This window comes from Anas platyrhynchos, chromosome 4, assembly GCF_047663525.1.
Source record: "Anas platyrhynchos isolate ZD024472 breed Pekin duck chromosome 4, IASCAAS_PekinDuck_T2T, whole genome shotgun sequence".
NCBI lineage: Eukaryota > Metazoa > Chordata > Aves > Anseriformes > Anatidae > Anas > Anas platyrhynchos.
This window is the reverse complement of record NC_092590.1, coordinates 18,821,403-18,840,322: the sequence shown is the minus strand read 5'-3', so window position 1 is coordinate 18,840,322 and position 18,920 is coordinate 18,821,403. Positions and strand designations below refer to the sequence as shown.

The 18,920-nt window shown below is 46.3% G+C and overlaps 1 protein-coding gene across 3 annotated transcripts in view; it reads right to left on the bottom strand.

Annotated features, from left to right (window-relative positions):
• SHROOM3 (shroom family member 3) overlaps positions 1 to 18,920 on the bottom strand; it is a 143,456-nt gene that overhangs the window by 66,356 nt on the left and 58,180 nt on the right. Inside the window, exons 1-2 of one of the 3 annotated variants that reach the window (XM_072038011.1) lie at positions 18,707 to 18,847; positions 2,683 to 2,748 (exon numbers count right to left, since the gene is read on the bottom strand). The exons of 1 other annotated variant lie outside the window; for it this stretch is intronic. In XM_072038011.1, the coding sequence (XP_071894112.1) occupies positions 2,683 to 2,684 (2 nt within the window). In that variant the 5' untranslated portion in view covers positions 2,685 to 2,748; positions 18,707 to 18,847. Of the gene's footprint in view, positions 1 to 2,682; positions 2,749 to 18,706; positions 18,893 to 18,920 lie in introns of those variants that run through there. One more of the 3 variants, XM_072038014.1, reaches the window with a different exon arrangement.

Genomic DNA, 18,920 nt, shown 5'->3' with positions numbered 1-18,920 from the left:
ATGTGACTGAGAATACATCTATCAGCTGGAGAGGAGCCTTCTCTTCACATCTCTAAGGCCTAATGCAGTTTATGCACAGGATTTAAAGCAACTCACCCTGTTGTTCCTGTGCCCTCCGGCAATCCACATTCAATGCAGGAGCCAAGTTTTATAGCATAAACAAAGCAGGTTGCTAAATAATTGACCTGACAAACTGGTTGGAAAGGTTGTGCTTCCAATCTGGCAAAGAGGCAAGCTGGTCCCTTGACCTCAGGAACAAATCCGGGCCCTGGTTTCAGGGAACAGACATCACCTAATGCTTTGGTCCTACCAACATGCCAGGTGATACAGGTAGGTGGTAAGTATGTATGGCTCTTAGATGTCCTAGGACAGGACATCAGGAACCCTGTTTGGCTTAGCCTTAGACACAAAGGCTAGCAGTCAAGTAATTATGTCTTTCTTTTTTTTTTTTTTTTGATGTACCACCTCCTTCCAGCACGAGCTACGTTTGCTTTGTTCAGCCAGCAAGCAACCACAACAGCTATTGTACCGCGCTCTTCATCTCCCTGAGGGGAAGCCAGAGTGGCAGTGCACTGAAAAACAAGTCTGTTCATCAAGCTTTTTTTTTTTCTTGGCGAATCTGTCTTTGAACACTAGCCCCTGAGAGCAAATGTGTGTAAGGAACCTGAAATGTGACAGCATGAACTCGGGGCTCACAGAAGGTTTACAGTGGAGCTGTTTTCATTAAAAAGATAAGATCCTTCAGAATTCCTGGGCAGCTTATGGTAACGTTGAACCCTTATTCATTCTTAAAAAAAGCAGTTTGTTACAAAATCTCATAAGCACACACACACAAGGGCAAGTTAGATGAAAGATGTCTGCCTGTTAAGTTTCCTGACAGAAGATATTTTAATGACTCTGAAATTAAAGTGAGATCCTCTTACATACACTTTAATGATGAAAAAATAACGCTTATCTCTTGCCCTGGTCTTTTCTTTAGGAAAAGGCAAAGCACACACCCAGTGCCGTCCAGGAGATGCATGGCAGAGCTGGGAATAGAATGGGGTCTCACATGTCTGATCCTAAGCACATAACCAGTATATAGCAGAGGAAAGCTGCAAGGATCCTTATGCCACATCTGGCCATTGCAGAACCGTAGCTACTGGTGTTTGTCACCTAACAACACTTCTCAGAAAATTTCCATTTTCAGAAGTGTTATTAGTAACAGCTAGAGCTAGCTGATGTCCTGCTGATGAAAAAACAATCTCGGAAGAAATTACTTTTTTCTCAAAAGCAAATGCGTTCTTCATACCACCAACCTGTTGATGCAGATGGGATTAAGAGAACACAGCTCAGTGCATAAACACACAGGAAAGCTCATGACTTTCTGCTGAGTGTTGCTTTGAGATCGAACCTCACATACCCAATAGGCACAAGTGATATCGTATCTTCACAAAGAGCTGCATTCCTCCTTGATGAGATTATTAAAATGGCATCTCTTTATTTATTTGTGAATTCTTTGTAAATCTTTGGAAATTACATGGAAAGTGTGATTGTCATAAAAACGTGACCATCTCATTTGCTTCTTGTTACAGTAGAGAAACAGGCAGAATCTCACAGAGGATGGAAAACATTTGGTACAGCCCTTCTATTGCACAAGACAAATCTCTGCAACAGTCACGACTGCAATGGCCTCTTTCAGAGCATCTCTCGGGTCAGTACTGCTGCTCTGCCACACAGCACTTCTCAAATCCAAACTCAAATACTCCACACTAAAAGTCACTACTAAAATGAATGTATTTGGGCCAAGTAACTGTGTGCTCTAACTTCACGGGCAAGACACTTGTAGAGCAAATAAACATGATCTACTCAATCAGCCCTGGAGGCTGCAGGGCCACAAGGATGGCCGTAATGCCCTTTGGGCTGATGAGGCCCGCCTGATACCACAGGGCATACCTGGAGACTTCTGCTGCCTCAAGGCCTGACTCTGCCTTTTGCTCTGCTTTTATGGCAGTAAGCACCCTGGGTTCCTAACCCACAGCAGGGCTCCTTGGAAGTACAATAATGCAGGTAACAACCAGCAATAATTACAAGCCGGTGTCATGATTCCAAGGCCAATGCAGTATCCAGCACTTCACTGCCTCCAGCTCACACAAAGGGGATTGCTTGTTTGTTTTTTAAAAAGTGTCATCTCAGTTCCCTCATTTGAGCTACCTGTTTTCAACAAAGCATTGCAGGACTAGAACCGATCAAGCATCCACTGGATAGGGATTGGGTTATGAAGATGACCACGAGGCTTTTGGAAAAAAAAAAGATATAGGACACTGCAAAGGAGCTGATCCAACCTACCATCTGCTAAAGCAGAAATTCAGGGTCAGTCATTAATGCCAAATAAAGCTGACGTTGCTGGGCCTTTCTCTCCGTGATTTGAACAGCACGTTAGCTCCTCAGAATGTCCGTTTGTCAGAGGCTCAGACAAAACTGGGACAAGGAACAAAGCACCTTTCACCCCAGAGCATGTTGTGGGTCAGAAGGTCAGAAGACAGCTCCCATTAACCTTGTGACTGCTGCTGAAAAGCTCAGGGCCCTGAAAAATACTCCTCTGCCCATCTCCAGGGAATGGAGGTGGCTATGTCAAGGCTGGGAAGAACAAACCTGAGTATGGGCAGCATTGAGCAGTTTAGGCCTGCAAGCTTTACTCACATGGGTAATCCTTATTGTCTGATTAGTCCCACTGCAGTCATGAGGGGAGGGGGTGCCCATGTAAACCTGCAGAAGGAGGAGAAGAGGCCTTAGCAATGGAAAATGTGCTGAGATATACGCGGCGGTAGCTTTGCAGCCCCTTCTTCCATTGTGCCTATTCTGCTTTCCCCAGTCTATCCCTTTGTTTTTCCTCTCATCACGTCCATGTCAATAAGGCAAAAGCCCTTGGAAAGAATTGCCAGTGGCTTCCTGGTGGCCCACATGCATTGTGGGCTGGATGTGCCGTATGCAGTATGTGCACACAAGGGATGTAAAGAAACAGGAACACCATTTGGAGAGGCTGGGAGGAACACGTTACAGGAAAACCTGTTTTCATGAGATGTCCCAGCTTGGTGTTACAGATCCATCAGCCTCTCAGGCTGTTCAGCACTCTCAGGGGCAGTCCAGCAATTAATGTCTCCCTAAACACATGTAGAAGAGGCTCTTAATTCCCTACTTCCACCAAAGTCTTACCTGCAGCCTGCTTTAAGTGACCAGCTGCACTTCTGCACGTAAAGCATGCAGCATACAAAAAATATAAAAGATTTGGACATCATTGCAGAGCAAAACCAAACTCCTTGTTCCTCAGCGTTTCTTTCCCTTCTCTTGTCTCCTTACAGAAGCACACAAAACAACCAGGGCTTTCTTTGGGCTTCCTGTGAAGCAATGCACGCGCGCACGCCCACACACACCCATTCCCATACCATGAGCTGTAAAATGGCTTCTGGCCCTGTGCCTTATGATTTATCTTCAACTTCAAACAAACAGAGAGATATATAAAGGACGGTACAAAGCTGTGGTTCCCTGGGATCTCCTCCATGGCAGAAATGCTTCGTGGTTGAGCAGCAGGCCAACCCTACAGTGTATTCCTTACCTCTCGTGAAGCAGAGAGGTAAGGAAGTGACAGCATCCTGCCAGCTACACCGCGTTTGAATGCTGAATCTCACCACCAACAGCAAGGTCCTGCTATACAAGGCACCCTCCCTTATAACCTGTGTCCTCCTGCTCCTGGGTGTGCAGGGCTGAATGGAGCTGGGGGCTCCCACAGCCTGGCTGGGAAGGAGAAGAGTGGAGCATTTGATCCTGTTTTAGCCTCAAAATACTCATTCCTGGGTGACCGAGGCTGAGGAAGGCAATATTTTTCTCTTGCCAAGAAGTATTTCTTCTCGCCACCTACTTAGCAGGAAAATCTTCTGGGTTGCGGTTACAACAACCAGGTCAAAGTACAAAGACATTCCTCTGAAAATTAGAGAGAAAGGCTTCATTTTTTCCTTTTAATTGACGTTTCATACCTTCAGCAGTGCAATGTATTTTGCGAAGTGCTTTGCACATGGTAATTAAGCCTCATAACACCCCTCACCTGTAGGAAGGCCAGCCGCACACTCTGCACAGACGGAGAAATGCAAATACACAAAAGTAAACATCTTGCCTCTCGTCTCACAGTGGTTACGTGGCACAGCCAGAAAGGAAATCCAGGCATCCTGGCCCCTAACACTTGAGCTCATCTCCCCCTAACAACTGTGAAAAAAGGAGAAAACTCATTTCTGCTCAGTGGTGATGATCTGGTTCCTACCCTACTGCCCTCCTACCAGCCAGCCCTCCAAGCACAGGGGCAGAGAGCGGAGGACACAGAGACCACTGTCCCTTCAGCTCTGCAGGTTTATACCAGACTGATAAGAGAAAGAGGCTGTCAGTTTGCAGGCTGGCCAGCCTGCAGGTTCCTCTGCAACTCTAGGGCCCACTTACCATCACAAGCTTGTTTATGGACTAAGCAAGTGCTTCTCTGAGCAGTAGATTCCTTTTTAGTCATGGCACTTGTCTGTGAGCAATGGGAACTTCTACAGGTCTTGCTTTTTCGTGAGGAGCCACCATTTATCTTTCTCCTTCAGCAGTTTCACACAGCCTCACACAGACCAAACGGGCTCGTGCTTTCTCTGAGCGCTAAGCTCCTACGTTGTTTTGATGAAAAATGCAGTACAGAAGGAAGAATGCTGACTTGTATTTTCCTTCAGGTTAAATGGACATCACTTCACCCAAGTCACAACGTTTCCGTCCCTTTTTCTGTGAGAGAACCGGCCCAGTGGCGTATCTTTGCATTGCTAAGCTGCACTCCACTCCATCTTTGCTCCCAGCCAATGCCTACACAAAGCAAAACACCAAGTTGCACAAAGTTGCCCCAAGAGCAAGCAGCTACCCATCATTATAGCAATCCAACAGGAGTCTGAAATGGCACACCTAGTAATCAGACTTTATACACCGCAACTCCAGGCTTTTATTTTAATGCTTTATATTGGGGAAGGCCATACTGCTGACTTTTTAAAAGCAGATAAAGTAGGTTAATTATTCTTTCCTTAAGCTTCCAAGGTGATTAGAGCTGGGTAAACAGTGAAAAATAATACCAGCTGTCTTAGTCCTAGATTGAAATGATGCTAAGTGCTGATGGCTCATGTTTTTCTTTGCCCCTGAACAGTCCCACAAAGGCTCTTTGCAAAGCACCAAATACGAGATTGGGAGGAGGGGCGACATTCCCTGACGTCTTCGTATGCACCTTGCTAGTAATCCAGGAAGCAAAATGGGACAAAGTCCCAGTCCCCATGTCTCTCCAAGTCTGCTAACTCAGAAGCAACAGCACCCAGAGATCTAAGAGACCGTGCCCCAGCTCACAACCTGAAAATAGTCGTGGTCTGAAAAAGGTTAGTCCAGAATATCTGTTAGGATCTCTTAAAAAAAGAGATCATTTTATGAAATATCAGCATCTGCTTCCATGTTGTTGAAGGGACGAGGCGAAAGGCAACATTCACTGAACACATCTGGTTGTTCTGAAATTGCTTATTCAGCTCTAAGAGGTTTAATTCCTTCAACATAAGTTCTTAAACCTGTTCAGCGAATTCCGCCTCTTCTACGCAGACATGACCATCCTTCCTTCCTGAGAAATTGATATCTCATGTCAGTTTGTATTTATGGTCAATAAATGTCCAGAGCTGAAGTTGCTGGTATTTGTTTCTAGAGAGGGAGGACCCTTGCTGCCTCAACTCCAGACCTAGAGCAATACCACTTGCTCTTGTATTTAACAATATCAAGAAGCTTGTTCCTGTAAAACAATTATCTGCAGAAACAAAAAAAAAAAAAGGAAAAAAAAAAAAAACACACAAAAAAACTATGAGGTTCCAAAACAGCGTGTCTGAAGGCTTAATGGGTTGATTTATGAGTCTGGGTCCCTCCCACTGTGGCTCAAAGTAAATGTTCAGTTATGATGTTGTCAAGGGCTGGCTGATCATTTCCTGCTTTTGTCAGCTTTCCAAAAAGGACCAGCCATTGTTCCTCTTCCAGAAGCACAGCCTCTCTGATAAGAATAACTTGAAAAAACAAGATGAGTTCAAACTCCACTAGCACTAATCCATCATTAGGCCCAAACTCCTTTTTGTTAGATCATGTAAAAAAAGGCAAGGGCAACAGAGCTAAACAGCATGGAATAAAAATGTTTGGAATTGAATATGAGAAGTGCTGTGTTTGCATTTGGTTTGTGAAAAGCTCGACTCTGACCTGACACTAGCAGCTGATCTGGTAGTCTTCAGTAAGGTTGTGGGACAGGGACTTCAGGTATGCTAGGAGCTGAGGAGAAACATCAGGCACCTTGGAGGTTTTAGCATGTGGAAGCAGCAAAATGCCTTTGTTCTCTCTATAAATTTCTTGGTGATGATAAGAGAGCAGCTCTAGTTCCAGAGCGTGGGAGAGCATGACCTGTGAATAAAATTTTTCCTACTCTCAGTTGGACATAAGGGAGGCATATCCTAGGATGCGACAGTTGTAAAAAGCCAAAGGACTGCTGGTTTCAAGCTCTAAATGGTTAAAGGAAGAAATGGGAAATGTCATAATGGCTGAGCCAAGATGCATTTGTGCAAGACCTTCCAGCACGAAAGCTGCTTTTAGATGTCCCAGGGAACCTCGAAGGTCCACAAATTTACCAGCATCGGCCAAGAGGCACTTAGATGTGTAAATAAAGTAACTGCACTTAGCCCTGGGTCCCAGCATGTAACCCCTGCAGAGGAACAAACTTTGTCAGCTCTGATAAGGACATAGGCTGCTTACACAAAGGCGAGTGTTTTGTGGCCCCACAGACGGCATGTTATGAACAGCAACAAAATCTGTATGTGGTTTAAGGGCACTAACCTGGTGTGGTAGATAGCAGGTCTGAGGTGGGTAATCTGACCCTACAGTAATCCTAATCTACCACCACCCAAGTTTGGTTTGGATGTGCTGGATGTGCATGTGAGTATTTGGGGGGAACCTACTGGTGACTTTTAAGAATTCCTGCTAGTTAGTACAGAAACGTCCTTGGAAATTGTTATGTGTAGTGTTCCTCAAGCAGAGATGACAAAACCAACGTATAGGCTCTAAAGACAGGAGAGAAATTAAGCCAGTGCTCATTTATGAGTCACAGAAAATACTGCATATGACAAACAATGTAAGAACAAAAATCACAACTGAAGTGACACCACTAGAGCATAAGGAATACAAAGGGATGAATAAATTAGGACAAAGGACCTGAGACATAAGAGATGTTGCAGAAGTGTGTGAAATGGTACAGACCAAGCTGGTATAGCTCTTGCTAACCTTTCCAAAGAGAAATCACTATCAGTAAAATCTGGAAAAAAAAAAAAAAAAGAAAAAAAGAAACACACAAAAAAACTCTTTTTATTCTATAACCCCCAAGTATCCAAGAAACAGAACTTGCCACTGCACAACAATATTGGGAAAAAAAAAATCCTAAAAAAAATAATGCAAGACTGAAATAAGACTCAAAGAACTAGTCTTCAGGGCACACTGTTTGCCAGGTACCTTACTGAAAGGAGCCAGTGCTGCGTACTCTGCAGCTCATTTTGTTAAGTGACACCAGAGACAAAACACTAGATTAAAAGGAACGCTGACTTTTTCAGAAAGGGTCATTCATATGTTGCTAAAATACTATCAACCTTCAAAATGGTTTGTGTTTTAGATGCTCTCTGTTATGCAAATTCTGTGAAGACATTTTTCAGAAGCCAGGCCCAGCCCCAGGTTGTTTCAGATTAATCAGCTGCTATGTCGGGAAGAAACAAAGGCTGTAAGGGAATTGGGAAAGGAGGTACTAAGTGTTATCTCAAGGTGTCCCATGATAACATCCAAGGTATCACAAAACCTGCTGTTCATCATCTGGCTCGATGTGATGGTGTAAACCATATCCCTGGGCTCTCCTAGGGCGATAGGAGCTCGGTGCAAATGGAGAGCATGCTGTAAGGTGCCACTGCCCACGGTGACCACACCGAGGGGACGCCTCTCACAAGGGCTCTGGAGAGCAGGGGTCACACACTGCATGGCTTCAGTGGCAAAAGTTACGTTGTTCCAGCTGGTTGATGTTATTAAGGTGAAAAACGTCTCTACTCAATGTCATCACATCCCCAACGCTGCATTATGTGACACTGACAGCACAATGAGCAAGGACACATCCATTCGGTTCCCTTCCAGACAAAGAAGAGACAGTACCTAGGCTGACAATTTATATTTTTGTTAAATAACATGCCATGAACTATGTAATTCCCTGTGGCTAGGCTCACCTCTTTAATGAGGTAACTCCACACACAGCTTTGTCCCCAGGTAAGAACTAGGACCATTTACTCTTAGCCTACATGAAGCTCAAATGATACCTTGGATTTATGACAGTCGCTTCCTCTGCTAATGTCTTCCTCAACACATTGCAAAGATGAGGTCTCCAGAGCAGCAGTCTCTGTGAGCTACCTTATGGCCTGCCCTCTCTTTCAGGCTTGCTCTTGTTCATTTACTTGCATGTGTGCACTGTGTTTTTCCCTCTCTGGCCCAAATACACCTCCTTTGCAGGAGACACCCCTGCTAGTGTAGACCTTGCTGTGTTCTTTACCAGACCAAGTTCACCTGACCCTTATGGAAAAAGCATACAGAGTGTAACCACACTTACAAGGAAGCTTAAAACACACTGCTGGGCAATCCTCACGTCTCTGAAACTTGAATGAACATTTCTGCCAGCAGGTTTTGCTGACCAAAACTTCTCACTCAGCCTACAGAAAACTGCAGAGTCATATAATGAAAGGGTCCTTGCTCCCCAGAAGAATTTGGACTGCCAGAGCTGCCCTGTTAAGGAAACGCCATAAAAAGCAGAAAGCCGGGTGTGTCTGGGCAGCTATCTGCCTCTTTTCATGCTATCATGCCTGCATGTAAGCGGGAGACAAAGGGGAAATCTCCAAGTCCACAATGCAAGGATTAGACTCTTTCTTTGCTAAGTCCAGGGCTGGTTTTCTTTGGAAACAGAAAAAACAGGTGGAGAGACCGACTGCTGCTGAGTGCTCAGAGCTGTACTACGCCTCCGGGGTGAAATGGCAGCACTGAACAGAAAGAAAAGGCAGGGGGGGAAGGAAAGCCTGTCACTTGTTCACCTACGAGTTGGCCCCCTTCCTAATGATAACTACAAGTAAAATATACCTCCAAAATAGGCTAAAAATCAGATTTTTGCTGAAGCATCCACATTTTTTTCACATGACAACAGCAGTTTTTATGGCATGTTTTCTCTGAATGTTTCCTGCTCCTGTGGCATGTGGGTACCTCCACGTTTGACACTGTAACACTAACATGCCTTTGGACAATGAGATTTATTTACCAGCACGCTGTCCGATCCTGCCTCAGAGATGCCCAGGCAGGCAGATAAAGACAAAGCAGATTGCTCCACGCCACAAAGCTTATGGCATGTGTGGAGAAGGCTAGCTGTGCTAGCACGAGGCTTTTTTGGGAAGGCTCAAGAGGAGTCCAGGCTGACACACATCACCGTGATGGCTGTAAGCCCACAGCAACTTCACCATGATGTTTTCTATGCTCTCAAGGGACAGCTGGGCCAGAGGATATGAGAGATAGTGAGGCAGAGTGAGCTAATAGGTTTGGAGAGCACAGTTCACTCAGGGCTCACAGCCGCTCTCTAATATTTTTAGTGTCCCCAACCCCCCTGAATCTCAAAGCATCCATCATGCTTTGAAAAACCCAAGTTCTCGCTTGGCCTGTGCTGGCTGCAGCTCAAAGGACCATATCACATCACTCTCCTCAAGGTGCTCCAGGGGAACTGGAAAAGCAGCAAAGAAATGGCAACATGAAATCAAAAGATGAGAATTATTCACACTGCTTCGTCTCCCTTCACTTGTCACCCCCAACCTCCTGCTCCAGCAAAGCAGAGTCAAAAACTGCACGGGACACAAAGCCTTCCCTTTGTTCTCTAAAGACTAGAAGTCTTTTTATATTTAAATGAAAATCTGTCAAACTAATTAAGTGAAGATGTAATGGTCTCATTTTGTACTCATTAGAGAACATCGTAATGGCCATAAATTCCTCTGACGGAGCGTGTATGTGTGAACATGAATGTCTGGTAATGTCTCATAAACTTCAGGCTGGACTACGTCTTTTGTCTTTACATTAGAACTTCTAAGACAAACAAAAGCCTCAGTATTGCTTAAATTAGATGCAAAGTGCTATGTTACAGCAATATTATAAGCATGCTTCTTGTGCACACAAACAAACCAGGGGACTCCAGTGATGGTTCCCACCGTGACTGCAATGTGGCCCTTGTGTAGGTCTGTAATGCGATGCATTGTCCCAGACAGTGTACAATTTTCTGCTTGGAGATCTATGGGCAATACAGCTCTTGCTGGGGGTTGCTCTGAATGTAACGCCAGGGCATCCTCAATTGGATGAGACATTCTTGGCATTTCTTTGCTTTTTGATACCCACAGACAAAAGAAAGAAAAAGAAAGAAAAAGAAATATGGATAACTAGCACACTGGAACAAATATAGATATACGGTATTATTATATTGTATGTATATATTGCATTATTGTAACATATATTGTATTACATACATATGCATATATTTTATCTCATGTATAACATATGTTATATATTTTATCTCATATATAACATATGTTTCACATTCTTTTTTACTCCTCTGTTTTCAGTAAAGAAGCTTTCCTTGTAGAAGGGAAAGGATAGGAATGGAAAGGAAAGGAACTAAGGATGGATAACTTTTGAAACAGAACTGTGTTGGAATTAAAACAGATTCCAGTCTGAATTAAACAAATGCAGGAAAAAAATCAGCATCAAAGACCATCTACTGCTGCGTGTTGGGGCTGAGGCAGAAAATAATCAGGAGCAATGTGGGTTTAATGGTAGACTTGGCAGTTAGAGGTCTTCTCCAGCCAAAGTGATTCTATGATTCTGGAGACCTGCTGTGTGCAGGAACAGCAACAGCAGCTGAATTTCATGTAGAGAAATGGACCCCAGGACACCATGAGACAGAGGACACAGAGCTTGTTTTCTCACCAGGCACACTGGCTGCATTTACATACAGATGGTGGATAAACTCTTGGATGGGACCAGGCTGCTAGAGGAAGACTAACACACACCTGGCGATCGTTACTGTCCCCAGCATCTCCAGCTTCATCGGCTAGGCAAGACTGGAGCTGCAGTTCTCCCGTCCTGGGGCCAGCCACCACTTGGAGTCACGATGACATTTGCTGTCACAAGGGTTTTGTCCGAGCAGGTACAGCAAGAGGCTGTTTGCTGAACTGCCTGCACTGGCCACGGGATGAAGCAAGATCTGAAATCAGGGAATGGCTGAGATAGTCCAGAATTACACTATGTCTTGTGATGCTAGGAATGGGGAAGCATTTCTGGGGCTCAAGAAAGAGGAAGCTTCTGTGTGAACCTATCAGTTGCTGCTCCCCCAACAAAGCAGACTAGAGGCTTCAATTTTCCTGTGATTTAACAACTTTTGTGGCCAGCTCCTTGTTGTGTGAACAAAGGCAGACTGACCGTGAGGGAGAACTCCCCCTTCAGCAGGGGGCTTCATCAGACAGTTATTCTTCTGCCGCCATTTCTCTTCTCTACTCCTGAAACTTTGATGCTTTTCAGAATGGAAGAGTGTAATGAAATGATGCCAAAGGAAATGATTCATTTTCCATCCTCCCCCACCCCCAGATAAGTTATTATAATGCAATGATAAATGTTGCAGTACTATTGCAAAGAGACAGATTTCTGCTGAAGTACTCTCATGCAAAGCTGGGAGATGAATGGATTTCATCTTTATGCCATGGGCTGGACTTTCAGGGGTAACAGGGTGCCAGGAAAAGCCAGGGAGCAAGTGATATTTACAGGGAAGAGAAATCTGAGTATCACAAGACGACTCTGCCTTTTGCATTATGCTGAGGCATTATGCTCTATGTAAAAGCATGATCAGGCCTCCAAAACTATGTGTAGAATGAAAGTACTCTATTTTTCACAGTTAGTATATGCAGAATTTTGACTTATCTTCTAGGTTTTGAATCATGAGATCAAGAAAAGCTGAAAAGCAAAAAGCTTCACAGATCTCCTGAGTCAGAAGGCGGTCCTTCAAAGCGTTTATTGTACATCACATGAACTGTTCAATAGCACTCTGTCTCGGTAAAGAACTAAGGCGGCGTTTCTGGTATCATCTTAAAACGTTCCTCAAAACGGAGCAAAGTACAAAACACTGTAATAAATGCTGAAGAGAGTAAATGAGTTTGAACCTTAATAGAGTCTACAACTCTCCTTTACTGATCCCACTGCCAAAAAATAAAGCACTCCAACTCCTCTTCTTGAACTTACTGCGGGAGTGTCTGTGCATGGCAGAATGATTTTGTTTTATATTTACCACAGCCTCCAAGAACACAGCAAACCGAATAAATAAAAGGGATACCTTGATGCTAAAGTAGTTAAGATCGGTAGCTTGTTGTAAATTTGACCAGATTTAGTGTCTACTCAGTGGAGCTCATAACATCCATCAAGACTACAGCCTGTGCTTGTAGTTCAAGCTTGCAACTAACAGACCACGGTCCCCACCTGCTGAAAAAAAGCTTATGGGGAAGAAGAAGAGATGAACGGAGCACTGCAGAACCTATAAAAATATCCATATGGGCTCAGTGAAGAGAGAAGAATGACTAGGGACACAAAGTGCTTGATGTTATGTGTTGTTTTCTATGCCTTACTCCCCTAGTTCTTCTGCAGGTCACTTACTGGAAAGGCAAGGCTGTAAGAGCACGGTTACGACTCAGTAAGCTGCTGATTAAAGCTAAAGCCTAAATCTCTTGTTGCAGAAGCTTTGCCATTTTCCCTGAAAGAGATCAAAAAGTAAAAGAAAAAATATATGAGGAGGTGAAAGGCTAATGGCTCCTGAAGATAGTTCTGTGTTGATAGGGCTGGGATTGTTTCTTCGAACAACGTTTCTCTCATTAAAAGCAGGTAGGTATCAGATTTTAATGACTTGTTTTTTCCCATCTCGGTAGGTCCAGAAAGACTTTACTTGCCTGTTCTCCGCAGCTGTCTTGCAGAAGAAATGCTTTACCTGCCTTCTTATCACAGTGAAATGATACCTGCACTTGAAAGCAGGATTTTTACCCTTCTCTACAACCTTAGGCAAATACACCCAGTTCTCAGAGAGCTGACAGGAAGGCAAATCACCTACTGCAAACTGACAGCTGTCAAGTGATAATAAATACCTGTAACAGGGAGTATTTCATCCCCCTCCATGTAGCTATCAGCTTTCACTGAAATTATACTCTCCTCCCTGTGATCAAGCCACTATAGCTGTGTGCCCAGCTTCAAACGTAGCCTTGGGCACTGGGAAGGAGGGGGGCTGCTGTTTTTCCTTCCCTCATTTCTAGCATGACAGATCTTCCCAAATGGCATGAAATGCCTGTGAGGTTTATTTCAGTCTGCAAGTTCCATGACCACCACCCCTATCTTGTCTAGGGGGGTTTCTCTGCAAGTTTCTGTAGTTATTGCAAGAAATATAGAAGCAGGAACCACTAAAATAATCAATATGCTGTTTGAAAAAGTTCGATAGCCCTCACTTCTTAATGCCTCACCTCACACCTCTTGAAACCCTGAAGTAAAATTAGAGCACAGAATTCCTTGTCTTAAAGGAATCAGATCTCTTGGCTGAAAACAATCTACTTCGCTGAGTCACGGCAAGCGGTTGAGCAATTTGCAGGGACGGGGCCACAGTCGTTTGCCAGCAGGAAAAAATGTTAAGGTGTGGGGAGAAAAGAAGTCTGCATTTCAGAGGTGAACTTCCAGGGAAAAGGAAGGAGTAAAGCCGTTTGCTCAGACACACACAGCTGATTCCTATCCCTGCTGCTTGGATAAAGGCTCGGTCAGCATTAACCCTTCAGGTGGCACGGTATCAGCAAGCTGTTGTCATTAGGAGATGGGGTTCTGACGTGGCAAAATCTTTGCTGGTATAACAATCTGCATCTCTCGGAAAGACTGGTGATGCTGAGCTATCTGTAGCTTCCAAGAATCCGACCCCATCACTTGACTTTGTAGCAAAGCCTTTTAAGAACATAACTGCTGTGGGGCCTCAGGAAAACGACACATACAACAAATCAGTGAGCTGGGGTAATTTGTGCCAGTTGTAACCTTGGCATCTGTAATAATAAGGCAAAAGAGGTCTGCGTTTTACCAAGACGGACAAACGAGTGGCTGTACACCTACTGAAAATACCTCACAGCAAATACGGACCTGCTGTTGATTTGAACCAAAAGAGATTTTGGCAATTACCAACAAATTACACACATCGGCTCGTGTTCCTAGAACATCATGGGTCAGAAAAGCAGAACGCCGCCCCACACCAGCCAGAGGCCGAGCTCTGTAAGCCCCTTTTCTCCTTCAGCACGCATCGCTCCGTAGCAGGAATCCCAGCCCCGCTCCCGCTTATTCATGAGGCTGCGTATGCAGGAGTGGGGAAGGGGGCGCCGAAGAATTTCTTTATGAAAAAAAGAAAAAAAAAAAGCAGCCCCATTCCTGAGACGCCGTTGCTATGGGCCTGCGGGGTTCACAACAGATGGCAGCGAGAGCCATCCCGCGCCTGGCTCTGAAGCTGTCCACTCAAGCATACCATTCGCATTCCCTGCATACCTCCGGCCCCGCCGCTCGGCACAGGGCAGCCCGTCCCCAAGATGCAAGACACAGAGCTGGGATGCGAGCAGAGGGATGACATCCAGCCCTTCCACCTCCTCTGCCTTTCGCCGTCCTTCCCGGGCGCTGCGTTTTCCCACAGTCGGGTCGCGATATCCGATTTCAACGCTTTGCTTTTCAGGGTTTCAATCACTGGGAGATTTGTTAATTGGAGCCTCGGTCCGGGAGGCTGCTGATTCCCGCATCCTTGCGCTGCTCTGGGTCAGGGTGAGAGGCAAAGGAGCCCCTGAGGGGCTGATCCAGAGCGGGGCTGTGCACCTTCCTGCTCAGCACGCCTCAGGACCCCTGCTTGTGGTGAGGAAGGCGGGAGCGAGGCAGAGATCCTCTTTGCTCCGGGGGACACCATCACATCCAAATCGCGTTAGGGGAGCACAGTTCAAAGCCAAGGTCACTGCCACAAGTTCTGCTGCCTAATGGGTGTTATTAACAGCTAATAAGTGTAACAAAAAGAGGGAAAACGATGTAAAGAAGTAAAAGAAGTACCAGGTGGGGTAAAACATGATTTACACAGCCTAAATGCCCAGGCATACAGAAGAGAGACACCAGAAGCAGCAGCAAGGAGCTCCAGGCACAGATTTCTCCCCTGCCACTCCATCTAGTCTTACATGGGCCAAGATCATCAGCCAGAGCACCCGAAACATGCAGGGACCAGTCGAGAAACCCGCTGCCATCCCTGCTGCTGGGGAGGCCATGGTCACAGCCTCGCCCTCTGCACGCTGCCAAACCCTGCCAAGGAACCAAAGCGTGGCTCTGGCTGCACAGCAAAACCTTCCCGCGTCCCGGGGCACAACCAGGCCACCGAAAAGTCAGGCCGGCATCGCTCCCCCACACGGCTGACACTTAATCGTACCGTTCTGGTCTCCTAAACCCAAACAACAGCCGTGTTGGCTCTGCAGCAAGGAATTTGAATGCGGTTTGCCTGTCGCTTGCTGATCACACATCAGAGAGGGCTCTTCGGGGCTTATTTGCATTTGGCTGCTGGAGTCACTTTTTTCCCCGGGGTTCGGGTGAGGATGGAGACAAAGCGGCAGATGCTGGAGGCTGCCCACGAAGCGCGGTGCCGGCCGTGTGCAGCTGCCCATGGGCATTGTGCAGGGCTGCTAGAGGCAGCCTGGGAAACTCACTGCTCATCCGCGGGTCCAGCCCAAACCCTTCGCCCCTCTCCTTTACGGCCGAGACTCCTGAACACTGCCATTGCAAAGCACCGGGGGATAAAGTTGTTTTCTGCTTCCTTTTTTCCTGCTGCAGACCAGGGGCAAGTGTTAAGATTGAGGAAAGAGCATGACTTTTGCTAAAAGTCAGCTTGCGCGGCCGCATGTGCAGGCTTTTCTGTGCAGGCATGCAGGAAATTCTCCCTCCCTCTCTCACACACAATGGTTTAGATTTGGTATTTATGAGCTTAAGTTAGAAATAAAGGGGGAATGAAGTTTCCAGGTGGCTCTTTCTTTCTTTAATCTTTCCTACATTTCTCCCTCTCTTTTCTATCAGTCTTTAATCAAATTCCTGCTGTTACTTTTATTGAACAAAGGAGATGCTGGCACAGCCCTTAAGTGCCTGTGCACACGGGTTGCCCTCTAACAGCCAAGTTGCTACGATTTCTTGTTAAATGGTCCCTGCAGGCTCTAATTTCTAAAAAGCAGAAAGAAATGTCCAGGCTTTGGCAACTGAAGCAAATGTTAATATCTGGTGTTTCTTCAGCCACTTGGGTTTCTGTGAGGCACTGCCTTTAACCCTTTGAAGGCTTTGGAAAGTCTTGTCTTGAAGAGACCATAAAACAGACCATCTAGAGCACTAACAGCACCCCCAGGTGATTATTTTTTTCCAAATCACTTAAGTGTAGTGACCACCAAATCTCTAATTCAGGCCACTAAGGCCTGTAATTCAGATCTCAGAAGCACATTCACCTTCCTTCACGTTACATGGCACAGAGCATTGAAGCACACCGCTCAAATCATTCCCAGGACAGAGAAGAAATATGCATCTGGATCATCTACAACCCCATACGAAGAACATGGGAGATGTCAAACCACTCAAGCGGGCAGTGGATTAGGGCCCAAGGTAATCTGTTGCCTGTACAAGACTGTCCACGCTAATTTGTAGCTGAGCTCTTGGCTTGCGATACGGTCTGCACGCAACTCCCCTCAGGAGAGAGTCACAGCACGTGGGAGATGCGAGCAGGGAAGAGCTGGTGCCCTCCTCTGCAGAGCTCCCGGCAGCCTTGCGGCGCATGGGTCCTCTGGGGGAGGGCAGGAGGTTCCTCACCTCACTGCAGCCTGGGAACATGCCCTTCTGTGCAGGCAGCAGGCTGTACCGCAGGGTGATGGGATCTGTGCTCCAGAACAGCCTCTTCCCATGTGCTGCGGGGCTCGTGCAGAGCAGGTTTGCCCTTAAGAGCGTGTAGTTAAGCAAATGTGTGCTCCTGAGAGCAGGCAGATGCACGCAGGTGGCAGCATACCTGTGCCCACCACGCACACACCTTCCTCAGGCTGGGCAGTTGGCTTGCGAGAGGGCAGTGGGGACTGAGGACGGACAGCACGTGGTCAGTCCCTCCCCAGCCACACATTTCTTTGAATTCAGTTTTAAAGAGCTGGCTCGTAAGCAAGGCAAAAGGAGGGAATTTGGGGCAATCCAGAGCGATTGGGAATTCGCTACTGCAAGCAGTTCCAGTTTTACTGACATTGCTCTTTAAATACTGGACTAATGAATGCATATTAAGCAAGGCAGCGTGCAGTACTCACAAGACGCTGCTGCTCCTGTGACCAGAACACTCTGTTTCAAGTTGCTTTTCTTAAGCAGATAACCTACAGCACAAAAATACCCCTCTTTACATAGACAGGGACCCAGACCCCACTCTTCCACTAGAACCACTTCAATTGCACTGCCAACCTTCACTACATGGGCTGGATCACCACACTGTGAAAAAATAAGGTAGAGTGATTTCAGCAGCTAAAGATTTGGTCCATATTCACCCACAAAAAGCACAGACAAAGGAAACCGAAACTTTAACTTTAAAGATACCCTAGTAGCAATGAAAGAGGTAATTAGATTAAAGATTAGTTAATGAGTTTACTAAAGGAGTTAATGTCTCGGGAAATAATCAAAATCAAAGTTCAGTGAACTTAGTGTTATGATTCACATCCAACCCAACAGGGCGTACAGCTGTGTGTAATACCGTACAGATCTTGAACAAACTTAAATTAGCGCAGGCCCATATAGGAGCTATACTCGTTACCATCTCATCAGTCTCTTCCACATTCTCTTTCTGCTACCTGCAATGTGACTGCACGGATCAAACATCGCTATATCCCACCCTGCCTGGCTAGCCTGCCTATATCAAACATCGTTGCAAAGTATCAGCCTGGTTTGACACCCACTTTAAGCAACTTAACTGATAAAAGGTGAAGACCAAAAGGAGCACCATTCACCTGAGCAGAGAGCCTTCTGGCCTGAAAAACTGGAAAATGTGCCCGCCACATCACTGTGTGTGTGCGAGTCTGATCCTCTGTTCATGAGACTCAGCATCTTAAAAGCAGGGTATGATTTTTACCCACTGACACCAGGGGAGGTAATGGCCTTAAACATCCCCTCCAGCTCCGGAGGCTCTCCCAAGTTCACCTCCCTGCCAGCTTCGGGCACTTTTCTAGCACCAGATCGGCTTACACGGCTGCACACCTTAGCCAGTGGCAGCACCTGAGCAGCGGCACAGCGCTGGCTCCCCACCCGCTCGCTGTGAGCTTGCTCGCTCACCACAGCAGCTTTATCACCCCCACAGCACCGCCTGGCCACTCGTCTGCCCTGAAGGCTGTGATGCTCGTGATGTTGAGCACCAAGAGGATCCTTCAGGCTCCTGTCCTCCCTCTCCCGAAGCCCTGCCGCGAGGTCTGGCTGCCCCTGCAAGCACAGAGCCGTGCCCAGGGTGCTCTGCTAGCGAGGGGCTGCTTACCTTGCAGGAGAGCCGACAAAGCTCAGGTGTTCCCATCCCGGCGGAGGAGGCAGCCTGCCATTTGGGGAGCGCAGCCCTGGCAGGGGGAACGGCACAGCCGCCTGGGGGAGCGGAGCTTTAGAGATAACGCGGCGCGGGTACAGGTGCTGCGCGCAGAGCCACCTCGGCGCTAATCCCGCAGTAAAAAGCAGGAGGTTTGCTCAGCACAGGCAGC